This window comes from Carcharodon carcharias, chromosome 4, assembly GCF_017639515.1.
Source record: "Carcharodon carcharias isolate sCarCar2 chromosome 4, sCarCar2.pri, whole genome shotgun sequence".
NCBI lineage: Eukaryota > Metazoa > Chordata > Chondrichthyes > Lamniformes > Lamnidae > Carcharodon > Carcharodon carcharias.
The window spans coordinates 38,844,569-38,858,446 of NC_054470.1; the positions used below are offsets into that span (position 1 = coordinate 38,844,569).

Below are 13,878 nucleotides of genomic sequence, written 5' to 3' on the forward strand. Positions count from 1 at the left end.
TTATATCATTGGGGGCATATATGGCCACTGCAGCAATGAGACCCATTCTTTCAAAAATTGATTGCCCTTTGCCTTTGCAACTTCAGGCCCTAATTTAGGTCTGCAACAGACCTATGCTTGCTCCCAGGAGGCTTAGGTCCTGTTGGGCCTATCAGGTGTATAACTGGTAGGAATTTTCTCAGTATACATTCTTAAATCTTCCACTTTAGCTCTAGCTTTAACAGTTTTGGTTTAATTAGCAGAATAAAAATTTATTTCTCCTATATGGATTGTGCTGATCACCATATTCATGGTAGTAAGTTTGTAGAATTGATGTATAATTGGCAAAATCATTTCAATACAGATAAATAAGGTGGTGCATTTTACTAGGAGAAATAAGGAAGCCACATACTTTTTAGAAAGTAAGAGTCTAAATGGCGTATAGAAATATGGGGATACAGAGGCTAGAGATACAGAAATCACTAAAGTAGCAACATAGGTTAACATGGCCATATAGAAAGCAAACAAAGAACTGGTATTAAATTATAGAAGAATAGAATTTAAAAACAGGTAAATTATGTTCGCTTTGTATAGAACCTTGGTTTCATCACATTTAGAGAACTGTGCATAGTTTGTGTCTCCTTATTGTAAGAAAGATATAGCGACACTGAAGCAGGTGAAAAAAAGATTCACAAGAATGATACCAGAATTGAGAGGCTATACCTATCAGAAAGGATTGAACAAGCTGGGACTTTTTTCTCCAGAAAAGAGGAAGCTGCAAGGTGACTTAATAGAGGTCTTTGAAATTATGAAAGGGTTTGATAGCGTGGACACAGAGAAATTGTTTCCACTTATGGGGAAGCCCAAAGCTATGTGCCATCTGTATAAGATAGTCACTGAAAATCGGATAGAGAATTCAGGAGAAATTTATTTACCCAGGAGTTGTTGAGGCAAATCATATAGATACATTTAAAGTGAAGCTAGATACCTGAGGAAGAAAATAATGGAAAGTTGTATTGATAGAATTAAATGAAGATGGGTGAGAGGAGACTTATGCGAATGATAAACAGCAGCATGGCCCAGTTGGGCCTAATGGCCCGTTTCTGTACTGTATAATCTATGTAATTCTATGTAAAACATTACCAGAAATATCAACTGTTTTTGTTCCTTCTCTGTAATCTACAAATCCTACCCACAACAGCATTTAATTATGTTTTTAAATACATTTCCCCCACTGATTTGGAGAGTTGTGTAGAGATGGCACAGCACCAGTGGAGATGAACAGCTGGAGGATTTAGGAAGGTTATTTGGGTGCTGTCAGTTTCTTTTGCTGACCACTAATTCAGTCCTTATCCCTGATATTGTTCGCAGGTCAGCTCATGTGGTAGCACTCCTGCTTCTCGGTCACTTGGTTGTGGGCTCAAGTCCAATTCTGGGAGTTAAGGTATATAATCTAGTGTTAAGAGAGTGCAGTATTATTGAAGGTCACATCATTCAGCTCAAATGTTAAACTGAGGCCCCCATCTATCTGCTGTGTTGGTAAAAGCAGTGCTTAAAAATCCCATGATACCAATTAAAGAAGAGCAGGGGAGAGCTGGCAGTCAGACAGTGAGGTCACTTGTCTTTTTTGCTAAATTCAGTATACAAAGATGTACTAAATGTTTTGATATTGTCCTGAATAATATATGAACATATAAATTGGGAGCAGGAGTAGACCACTCAGCCCTTTAAGCCTGCTCCTCCACTTGATAAGATTATGGCTGATCTAGTTGTGGCCTCAACTCCATTTTCCTGTCTATCCCCTATACCCTATGACTCCTTTGTTAGTCAAGAATCCATCTACCTCTGCCTTAAAAATATTCATTGACCCTACCTCCACTAGTCTCTGGGAAGAGAATTCCACAGATTCATGACCCTCTGAGAGAAAAAAATTCTCCCATGTCCATCTTAAATGGGAGACCCCTTATTTTTAAACAGTGTCCCCTGGTTCTAGTCCCTCCCACAAGGGGAAACACCCTTTCAGCACCCACCCTGTCAAGTCCCCTCAGGATCTTATATGTTTCAACATATAAAAAAGCCAACATCAATAAGATGAATGGATTTAACCTCTTCCCTTTCCTATTAACAGGTATATTGATCTGCGGGAAAATCCACTTGACAGCAAAGAAGATGAGATACTCAGTGAACTCTTTGAAGATGATGAAGATCGAGAAGAATTTGAAAAAGACTTGATGCAAATGTACTTTAAGGATTTGAAAGAGAGAGGTAACTGCTGGAGTGCCTTTACAATCTATTCTTTATAAGAAAAGGGATGTAATAATGTAAAGATGAAGGATTGGATTTTTTCTCCGGGGTGGGAAACAGAGGTTGTAACTGTTACTGGGTCCCAAACCTGCCTCCAGGGGAAAACAGTCACTCACCTTGATTTTCCTCGGGAGCAGCCAACTAATGGCCAAAGGGCAGATTCAAATAAATAAGTATGATCTGATGGCCATTGCAGAGATATGGCTGTAGGGTGACATAGATTGGGACCTGAATATTGAAGGGTATGTGATATTTAGGAAGGACAGGAAGCTAGGGAAAGGTGGAGGGGTGGCTCTGTTAATTAACGATGGTATTAGCACAATAGAGAGAGATGGCTTAAATTCAGGAAACCATGATGTAGATGTGGTTCGGGTAGAGGTGAGAAGCGATAAAGGCAAGTGACTTGTGGGAGTGGTGTACAGACCCCCTAACAGTAACCATACGGTAGGAGGGGGCATAAAGGAAGAAATAATGGGAGCATGTTATTCTCCAGCCTCTCCTAGTAATCCTGGATCCCATAGTTATGGTTGGCGATATTCCAACCCTCCCACCTTAACCCATAATAGTTATGTCCCTGTGCCCACTGTGGACCTCACCCCTCCCACCTCGAGGCTATATGCATAGACACTTACAGAGGAGATCCCTCCCCAGGACAATTTTGAATACCCCATTTTGTATTGCGTTTTCCCCATTTACAGGCTGTAGATGCTTCCCCTAACCCTTGCCATCACATCTGCAGCCTAGTACCAAGATAGACAAGACCATGGTAAGCAACAGTCAGATCATGACCACGCCCTGCACACCAAGCTGTGCCTTATCCCAATTGAGCACACAGCCCTTGCCCCTCCCTGGAGTGGGACTACGATGTGCATGCCATCTATAGCCCTGTAGCATGGCCCGCAAAGCCCCAGGACTTGCACTCTTGCACTCTGACTATGATGTGCACTAAGCTCCAGTACTGATTTCACTCTCACACTACTTGGCCCCAGATGATGGATTGTGAAAGCCTTTCTCATAACTCTCCCATTCCTTCTTTACTGCTGACAACACAGAATTTTTCCTTTGGCGAGTTGGGGCGGGGCTCGCTCGCCGACGCGAAAATGACATGGGATGACATTGGGAGGAACCCCCGACAGCATCTCGCCCCATTTAAATATTCAGGAAGGCGGGTGGATGGCGAAACCAGCTGTCCGCCCGCTGACCTGTCAATAGCCAATTAAGGCCATTGATAGGATAAATAACCCAATTAAAGGCCCTGCCCGTCCAACCTTAAGGCTGGCGGGCAGGCCAGGAGACCTGCCGGGCAATAGAAAAATATGAAACCTCATCCACTGACAGGATGCGGTTTCATGTCTGTTTTGAAAATCTTTAATAAACTTCATGTCATATTTATTAAAATGTCCCATCTCATGTGACATTGTCACATGAGGGGGACATGTTAATAATTTTTTTATTTTTCTATTTTTGAGGTTTTTTAAACTGTCACCAATCTCCCTGAGACAGCACTTAGTCTCAGGGAGCAGTGTGTTCTTTCGTGCGCATGCGTGAAAGAGCGCACTTTGACAGTTGGGGAATCCCCCCCCCCCCACCACAGGAAGTGCATAGTGCTTCTCGTCGGGCAGCCCGCTGGCCTTAATTGGCCTGCCCACTCAAAATGGCGATGGGGCCTGTTTCGGTGGCGGAGTTCAGCTGCCTGCCTGCCGCCGAGCCGGTGGGGCCCACACGCCCATCGAGGGCTAAATTCTGCCCAGTGTTCCTCTACCCACCACCAACCCCTCCCCCCCACCCCCGCTTCCATGTGTCTCTGTGTAACCCATCCCTCGTGTGCAAGCTTTTACCCTCCCTACTTCCATGAGTCCCCATGTAAGCCTTAACCCTCTTGTGCCACACTCTCACAACGCCCCCCCCCCCACCTCATATTCTGCAGTCTGCATGTGTCCCCTCTAATTGTGTACTTCTATTCCCTTTCCAGCCCCAATGTGTCTGCATTCCAGTCTTTAAAGTTGGGTTACAACTTCTCCACCGTTGGTCTCCCCTCTGTCTGCCATCGTTTCCCCCCCCCCACCACCCCCCGCCCCTCCAACCCCATCTTTGCCCATTGTCCCCCGTGTCTCTTCCGTTCTTCCCACCCTGCCCTCTCATACCGCTCCACCTCCCCTGGTTGCAATGTTGGTCTCTGTCTGGTTTGCTGCCCTGCCTGAGCATCCAGACAACACCCTCCTGGACAATGGAGGAAGCCAGTGAGGAGAGCAAGCCTACATCCCCACCAGTATAGTGGCTCACTGGCTTTGGTGAGAACCTGGAGTGGCACTGTTGCAGGTAGGCTTTGAATGCTGCACTCACTCCAAAGTCAGGAGCAAAGTGAGGGCCATCAGCTTCATGCCACATATTTCCAAACGTGTTTCAGATCAGTCTAATTTCCTACCGACATGCCGCTAGGTTGGGAGGGGCTACATGATTCCAGCAGTTTATTGCTGCAAAAGTTAAAAATTAGCCATGACCAGTCCACTTCAGCAATATTTTTTGATAACCTAAAACAATCTTTGTTTTACTTTACTGCAGAAACAGTTCCTGCCTATACTACAAGGGTATCTTTAAGCCTACAGCTCTGACAAGAAGCATTTCCAAAATTCATGAAAATATGAACTGGATCTCAAGAGAACAAAAGATGTGTGACTTGTGAAGAATCTATCCACTCCACTAGGAAAATTACATACAGCGAGCTAGCCATGGAATGCTAGAACTCATTTGAGTCAGTTTTAGGGAGGTAGAGGACAGTCGGAGCATCATATTGCTGTAGGTACATTGCCTTTCATTATGGCACTGTTCAGTGGCTGACCAGAGGTGGTTTGTTGATTGAAGTAAAATGCTCAGAGAGTTACATGACCAAATGTTAAAGGTGAGCAATAATGTTATAACCTGGATGTCTGTAACGTGGATGTATTATAGTTATTTTAGTTATAATGGAAAGATTGTTAAAAAATAAAAAATAAATGTGTGTCTTTCTTGGCCTGATTTTTAATTCACAATGCTGTAGCAGAATCTAGTCACAGCTGGAAAGCTATTTTAACACTAACTCAGCTGTATATTCATACATGGTATTTCTTCATTTCATGAGCATGTAGATTAGCATTGGGCCAGTATTCACTCTTTATATAAGACAATAATTAAAGTTAAAAATACAACAGGATAATTTAGGATATTTTTAAAAGTTCCTAACAAGATTTCACCTTTTTTCCATCATCTATTTATCTGCTCAATTGAGGGAAGGTCTACTACCACACCCTTCCTTTATTTCCCTTCTCTCAAAGTCTCCAAAGACAAACATAAACTACTTTATTCATTCACTGGACATATTTCAAAACAGCCACAAAGTATCTGGCAGTTCTTCTCTTTTAATGAACAATAATTGGACTTTCAATGTTTAGTGGCTCTCAGCAAAATGTGCCTGGCATAATACATTAACTGGTCTTGTCCCAGTTGACAGTAGCATTGCTGAACAAAGGAGATTAGGGTGGCAGGTCCCTTTGAATACTGAACAGTCCGCTTTCTGAATTTTGCTGGAATCTGTCTGTGAATGCTGTTTATAAGAGCAGGAAAAGTGGAAACTTGGTGGCAGTGCCCTTTTACTATCACTAGTAAGTGAAAAACCTGTTTATTGCTGATGCCAATTAAATTTCTGTTTCCACCAGTGCCAAAAAAAAACATAATGTTCGTGTATTGGATAATGTTGCAAATTTAAATTTGTAACAGATGCTTTGTACGAAGTTAGAATTTCCCATACTCTCCAATTTAAATAATTTTGTAAGTAAAAGATCATGAACCTTGTTTAGTACCATAATGCACCAGCTAAACCAAATCAACTTTTTGTATCACAATTAATCCACGCTCCATGGGAATTTATTATTCCAGACTTAATAGATAATTTTAATAAAACAAATGGAGCCCCTCTTTAGAAAAGGTTCAATTTTTGCACAATATAAAGTGAAATTGTAAAGATAGTTCAATGGAAATGTGTCACACTTAGCCATACAAACTAGTGAACCCCAATGTTCAATTTTTGTCCTACGTTAAAGTTGCCACTCTCAGACAGGGAAATAACGATGGATGTTATCATTGGAGCCAGTGTTCAAGTGACGGGGGGGTGGTGGAATATTGGTGGAGGTTCCCAGTTGTGATAGCAATCTTGTAACCTCTTGTTAGAAGTGCATGTGCATGAATATCCAACGTGGACAGAGTCAAGTTTGGCTCTGGTAGCTCAAAAACACTCACCATTCAAGCTTGCACATAAAGAATAGCCACTTAAATGAGATGCCAAAGGGTTGCTGCCAGCTATGAAACTATAACCCACTGTCTTCAGTGGAGGTAGCCTAAGGGAAGAAAATGGGAAAAGGAAGAACTGAATTTAAAAAGATATCAAATGCAGAAAAATATTTGATGTGCTTGGTATATCTTTTAACTTCTTGTAATACTTTTGTTATATTACATTTAATATGTAGCAACATAATTTTCTAATTATATTTTAAGCAGTTTAACATTTATTTTTGCAGTTTATTTTCATAGTGAAGTATGTATATTACGATTGTTTATGACAAATGTATTAGAATGTTAACAATTACTAAGAAACATAATGATTCTGTTTAATGTTAATAACTGATGGTATAAATTACCATATGCTCATTGCAAAATAGCTCTCAATATTCTGATGTATTTGGAATCCAGTTAAGTACTTACAAAAAATGCTTAACTTTTCAAATAGTTTGTCAATCATTTTGTGATAAATGTTAATCAGAATCACAGAATCACAGTGCAGAAGAGGCCCTTCGGCCCATTGAGCCTGCACCGACACGTGAGAAACACCTGACCTACCTACCTAATCCCATTTACCAGCACTTCGCCCATAGCCTTAAATGTTATGACATGCCAAGTGCTCATCCAGGTACTTTTTAAAGGATGTGAGGCAACCCAACTCCACCACCCTCCCAGGCAGTGCATTCCAGACTGTCACCGCCCTTTGGGTAAAAAAGTTTTTCCTCACATAAACTCTAAACCTCCTGCCCCTCACCTTGAACTTATGCCCCCTTGTGACTGACCCTTCAACTAAGGGGAACAGCTGCTCCCTATCCACCTGTCCATGCCCCTCATAATCTTGTACACCTCGATCAGATCGCCCCCTCAGTCTTCTCTGCTCCAAAGAAAACAACCCAAGTCTATCCAACAAATTGGGAGTTGTCCAATAGTTAAATCCCTGTATTTGCATGATGCGCTTACAGATTGAGATTGAAGATTATAAAATTTAAAATTAAAGTTCAAAATCTAGAAATTTATGCTTGTACAAATATCATTTCTACAAAAAAATGTACAAATCCATTTTAACATTGGACAAATGATATCTCCTTGTTTGTCAGTACAATTCTGTTTTGCAGTGTACCACAAAATGGAGGAGACACCAGTTGTTTTACTAATGTACGTGTGATTCTTTTTTAAATCATTTTAATTTTAAGACTGAAAAAATGTTGGCCATGGAGCTATTCAGTGTGGCTATTAATGGCCTTCAATTTCCTCACTGTTTTTGGCATATTTGGGATTTTAAAGTCACATGTTGCCAAATTTGTGGGGTGGGATCTATTTTCACTGGGTTTTCATCCATTAATGGCTGCAGTATCGTTTGTAAGATGATCAGGTAGCTGCCATATGAGAAGAGATGATGCTAGTGTTCCCAAATCTCAGGGCTTGCATTCCCATTGCACCAAAGATAGTTTAGAATTAAATAATAGAGGAATACCTATTGCTGAATCAGTTGAGACTGATGGAAGTGCATTATTTTGAAGTCTGCAGCCTGAAGAAACTTTCAAGAGCAATTGCTGGAGTTGAAATAGCGCTTTTAAAGCACTGAACTTGCTACTTATAGCCTGAGGGCCTCTGAGACTACGGGGAAGTTTATGTCCCCATTCACATTACAGGAACAGGTTCTGACTATCAAGCATGGAACTCCCAATGGGCAATCTCTTGATTGTGATTTTAATAGAGGAGGTGAAGAAGGAGCACTGTAGGATGAAGAAAAGGAGAGTGAGGGATTTGAAGAGGCCAAAAAGATGGAATAAAAATGCAGAAGATGAGCATTCATCTGAGTGTGAGTCCAAATCAAATATGTCAGAATCTCATTTGGTGCTAATCATCTTGCCAACTGGATTATTTGTAATTGAAATCTTCATTCACCTTTTATGTCAGGAAGCTAGCCATTGCCTGCAAGATATTAATTTCACTACCAACCCACCCTCCCAAAGAATTTACAGGCCACACAGATCCTTCCTCTTAGACAGAATTTTGCCCTTGGAGGAGGGGAGTGGGTGCAGTCAGGAAGCCGACTGCCATCCACAATCGGCACCATACTGCAATTTCACGCTGGTGGGCCTGTGCAGGGGGTGGGGGGGGGCGTGCAAGCAGGCCGAGTGTGAACTTCGCGCATGCACGCAAGTGAGGGCTGATTCATCTCCTTGAGGCACAGAGTTGCCTCAGGGAGATGATGAGGTATGAAAAAAAAAATTTTTAAATAAAAATGTAATGAAAAATGTCCCCTCATGTGACTGTCACATGAGCAGGGACATGGTACTAATGAAAAATTAAAGTTCTTATTTTACTTTTATCTGCTTTTGGAAGCCTCATCCTGCCCGTAGATGAGGTTTCCAAAAAAATACAAAAGCCGCATGGTCTTTTCACCTGCCCGCCAATTGTTAGGCTGGACGGGCAGCAAAAAATTTATGTTAATCGGTTACTTAATGGCCTTAACAGCCTTTTAGTTGGCAGGTGCGTGCCAAAGCCAGCAGTGCACCCACCAACTGAACTACTGCACGACTGCACGTTGACGTCGGCATGCTTGGCTGACCTCAACGCGCGTCATTTCATGCTCGAGCGGGTTGGGCACAAGCCTGCCCGCTCAGTGAAAATTTCTGCCCCTTGAGTTCTCTGCTCAAAGGCAAGTCTAACCTACACCTACACCTACAAGCACCAACACCTCCTACACCACAGGTAGGGCAAGGAGGCAGATGCCAAATCCACCCTAGGCAGAACAGAGATCAAGTCCTGTGTTGCTGGCAACAATCTGATTCATGTTAGCCAACCAGCCAACTAAGCCAATCAGTCCCCCGAAGGAGTCTGAGTTGTTGTGGCAACATGCATATTGTAGCCTGGAGCTATGGAAAATGATGGAAGAGTCTCCAATTTCCTTTCAATCATGTATCTGACCAGGTATTTTTCTGCTCTTACACCTGCCATCATTGTATGTTGGAAGGAATTAGCAGTTGATAATCAACCAGTTTGGTTACATTATGAACACGTTCCTTGACCAACAAGCCTTGGAGTGGGACTTGAACCTGGAACTTAAGACTCAGAGGCAGGAATGAGACCCATTGCACCACAAGATCTCCCTACACAGATTCTATGAAGGACCTAATGAAGACCTCTATGCTAGAAAAATGTGCTTCATTTATGAGGCAGTAGTGGGCACAATGCCAGCTACCAAATGAATTTCAAATTGAATGAGAGAATCATAAAGAGTAAGCAACATAGCACATAATACAGAAATCAAACTGAATACTGATCAGCATGTTATTCAAGTCTTCAATTCCGTTTGCTGATAGCCCCATATTCTTTAGTTTGGAAGCATACATTAATGACATATTGAAGAGTTCCAATCCATCTGATGAGGCATTCCTACATTCTAACTTTTTGCAGTGAGACACATATCAGCTGGACAGGCTGGGTTTTTCTGGTGTGAATCGAAACATGCTTAAAAAGCTTTTGTGTTGGGTCTTGGCAGGAAATCGTGGTGTGTACAGAAATGGAATTTTGATCTGATTCTTCACGATCTGCTGTTGTGAATTCCAGCATTGGCCTGTATAATATGGTTTTAAAGTGGCCTGGCAATACTGGTTAGTTTCTTGGCAGAAAGTGTGAAAGAAAATTTTGATGGAATTAATCCAGACAATAAGATTAGCGTCCTTAAGTGAAATTTTGCTTTAATTTGATTCAAACTTGCATTCAGTGAAATGCTAGTCTTCTGGTCTCTTCCTCTAGATTTTCTGAATCCCTTCACAATAGTTTTTCAGTACAGAATGTGCTTTTCGCATAAGCCTGACAGCTTTCTCACAATGACTTTGAAAAATTCATTTATCACAGTATTGAGTGACTAAACAAATTGTGTTCGGCCTCCTGGATTTTTCTATTCTGTATGGCAGATTTTACTGTGACTAAATGCAGGCATTCAGCTGTTACAACTTATTGACAACAAAGATGCTAATTAACAAAAGTGAACTGCATTGGTCTGGTCTATCAACTATGGAGACATGGTTCTGGATTTTCCAGGCCCTTTGAGGATGGTCTTGGAAGTAGGGGGCAGGGACTGCATAATATCCTATGCAGTGATGTCAGATCAGAGGCCCGAAGTCATTGGTTCTGTTTGAATTTTATAAGGGGCGGGCAGCATGGCGAGACAAAAGGATGTACAGATCTGACCAAAAGGTAATTAAGGCACTTAAGTGCAAATAGACTGTGGCTTTATGTGATTGTCTCAATTTTGTGCAAAGAGCATGGGGTCCATGCCAAGTATATAAAGGCGACAAAGAGGTGGGAGGTCAGATCAAGGCTTTGTAAGCCGTTGGGTGATACAGCGTGCCTTGACAGGAAGGGCAGAGCAGTGTGGGGGGTTTTGGTGCCAAGGCTTTGGGGACATGCCACCAAAGTACCATCTGGCTACTGGCGCTTCGGTGGATTGAAAGGGAGCTGAGGGGGGCTGGGGTGGAGTGGTCGGAGAGATGGAGGTAGTGTCTGGGAGAGAGGCCCTTGAGACAGGGTGTGCCCACCTGTCATTGGCACTGTGCGATCAGGAGGCGGGTCCTCTACTGAGGTGGAGCAGCTGAGAGGGAAGGAGCTGCAGCGACAGGCATCTGGACTGCAAGAGCCTCGTGACCTACTGCAGAGTTAGCCTTGGGTTAGGAAAGCAGAAGAAGACTGCAGGGGGAACAGTGAGCACCCTCCTATGTGAATAAGAAGATACCCTGCAGCGAGGGTCTACAAACAGACAATGAGCTACCTCTGAGTGGCAGTGAAGCCAAAGACTACGCTTTTCCAGGGAGGCCATCAGAGATTTTTGCACCATGATGATGGACAAGCTGAGCTTCAGTGGTGTTGGTTGTTACCTGATTCCAGTGACAGTGAAGGTCCTTAACTTCGAGCCTCCAGTTAATTTCAACGGCTCATTGGAGACATGGTTGGCATCCCCGAAACAGCAATACATCATTACATCAAGGTGGTGACCAATGCCGTCTTCAGGATGACCAGCTTATACATCCATTATCGCACACAGCTGGACAGTCAATCTGAGGGCACCAAAGGTTTAGGGGCCATTGCTGGAATCCCCAGGTGTAAAATGTGATAGGCTACACGCACATGGCCATCAAGGCTCCCAAAGCTCAGCCAGTGCCTTTATTAACAGGGAGAGATTTCATTCCATCAACATCAAACGAGTCTGTGACCACCAACAAAGGATTATGCAGGTGTGTGCTCATTACCCTGGAAGCAGCCATGCCTATATATTCACTTACTCCATGTGCCTTCAAGGTTGGATTCCTGATGACAAGGAGATGGCTACTGACTCTACTAAGAAACCCAAGGACAACAGCAGAGGAGAAATACAACATCTTCCTAGTGGCAACCTGAGCAAATTGAACAGACAGGTCTCCTGAGGATGAGATTCAGGTGCCTGGATTAATCCAATGCTGCCCTTAAATAGCAAATAGCAAGGGTCTCCCAGACTGTGGTGGTCTGCTGTGCTCTGCACAACTTGGTGCTGCAGAGGGCAGAGGCCGTGGTCAATAGTTGAATAGAAGATATCGTCAGATAAGGAGGATGATAAGGTGACCAGATCCTGCACGCTGAAAGACACCAGGTACTGAATGGATGGGCGCAATGACATAGCTGCCATGGAAGCATAGGAGGCACTTACACCTACATGTTTCAGATGACTCTTCCTACCTCATACTTCCAATCAATAAAACCTTCATCCTCCACTGTTGCCATTTACCTCAGTTAGAACTCCAAGGTCCTGCACCCAGTGACATCTTACACTTTGGCATGGGCAATACGATGACCACAGGGTTCCACCCCAGAAAGCCCTTGGGGTGAGCCAGAGTACTCCTGTACTTCCATAGCGTTGCCAGTAATGGATGGGAATGTCAACAAAATACAGTACACCTTTAATGCAAACATAAACAGAAGCCTCCTCTGTCATTGCAACAGCTTGAGGAGTTAGAGCCACTGATAGAGGAACTGAAGAGTTGCTGTCCCTGAGATCATGGACAGCCCTGAGAAGAGCCCTCAGAAGCAGAAAGCTGCCGCTCCTCCAGCTTCACAAGTCACACTTGTACCTCCCCACTGACTTGAGATGGACAAAGACTTGGTGGAGACTCCAAGCACCTTGTTTATTTCTTGCCTTATCACTGGTGCATGGAGCTCATGGAGAAGACAATGGCACATAGATCTGCATGTATGTCCAGCATCCACTGAGTGGGCTGCTGGATCTGGCTCTCCAGGAGAGTCACCAATCTCTTGATGGATGAGATCACACATGCAGATGACAGGGAAATATCAGCACTCATGGCCTGGATAGACTCCTACATTGTCCAAGCAGTGTGCAGATACTCTCTGGAATGTCTGCCAGTTCGTCACGCACCTCATGTCATACATCCAGCATCCGCTGCCTCACTGACAATTCCAGAAGCACGTCATCAGCTTGGGGATCAGCTTGGGCCTGGCCTCTCACAGTCCTCCGACTATCAGTGGACTCAGCTGTCACAGCTTCCATCAGCTGCTCGGATGCATCTGCGATGTGCTCACCAGTTTGTGAACCTGAATCTAAACGTGAATGGATATCCATTGAGGTGAGAGTATCTGCTCTGGTGGAAGGTTCAGGGCAATTATTTGACAGTGCACCCTCTACAGTTCTCTCCTCCTCCTCAGAGGTGGATGATTGTCCCCTGGAGATGGCAGCTCTCTGTTCGTGTGGTTGATCTGCATGAGAGAATTGAAAGATCAAAGGGTTTTTCCCTTCCAAACACGTGCCTCCAAAATCAGCTGGTGCTCGGATCGATGTATGTGCAACGGAGGTCACAGGAGCACATCCCTTGTGCTTACCTAAGGCTCAATTGTGCCTGACCATGAGGCTACTGACGGTCCTGTTCCCACATTCCTACCTCAATATCCACGATGGAGCAGCCACCATGCTGCCACGCCAATACCAGAGCCTCCTCTTCCATTGGTGTAAGAATGTTGAGTAATGGCACCCCACTGCTGTCTGAGCCCTTTGTTTTGCGTTATGGGCTCTTTTCTCTGCAGGAATTGAGAAGTACAGTGTTAGTGGCCTGACAAAGACAGGCACAACACCTAAGCGTGTAGCAGACTAAATGTTCACTTTGGGATCTTTGAATGCATCTGGCATTCAGCTATTCTGGAACAACCTTTCTACAGTCAACACAGACAGACGAACGCCTGTTGACTGAGCTGTATCCATTCCTCTTATAGGAGATCCTGTGGACTGAC

General features: G+C 43.5%; 1 protein-coding gene across 1 annotated transcript in view; it reads left to right on the top strand.

Moving 5' to 3' along the window:
• The window catches only part of lrrc2 (leucine rich repeat containing 2), a 121,338-nt gene extending 116,053 nt beyond the window's left edge, over positions 1–5,285 (top strand). Inside the window, exons 8-9 of the mRNA XM_041185573.1 lie at positions 2,108–2,244; positions 4,846–5,285. Of these exons, the coding sequence (XP_041041507.1) occupies positions 2,108–2,244; positions 4,846–4,895 (187 nt within the window). The 3' untranslated portion in view covers positions 4,896–5,285. The remainder of the gene's footprint in view (positions 1–2,107; positions 2,245–4,845) is intronic.
• Positions 5,286–13,878: the final 8,593 nt, after the last annotated feature.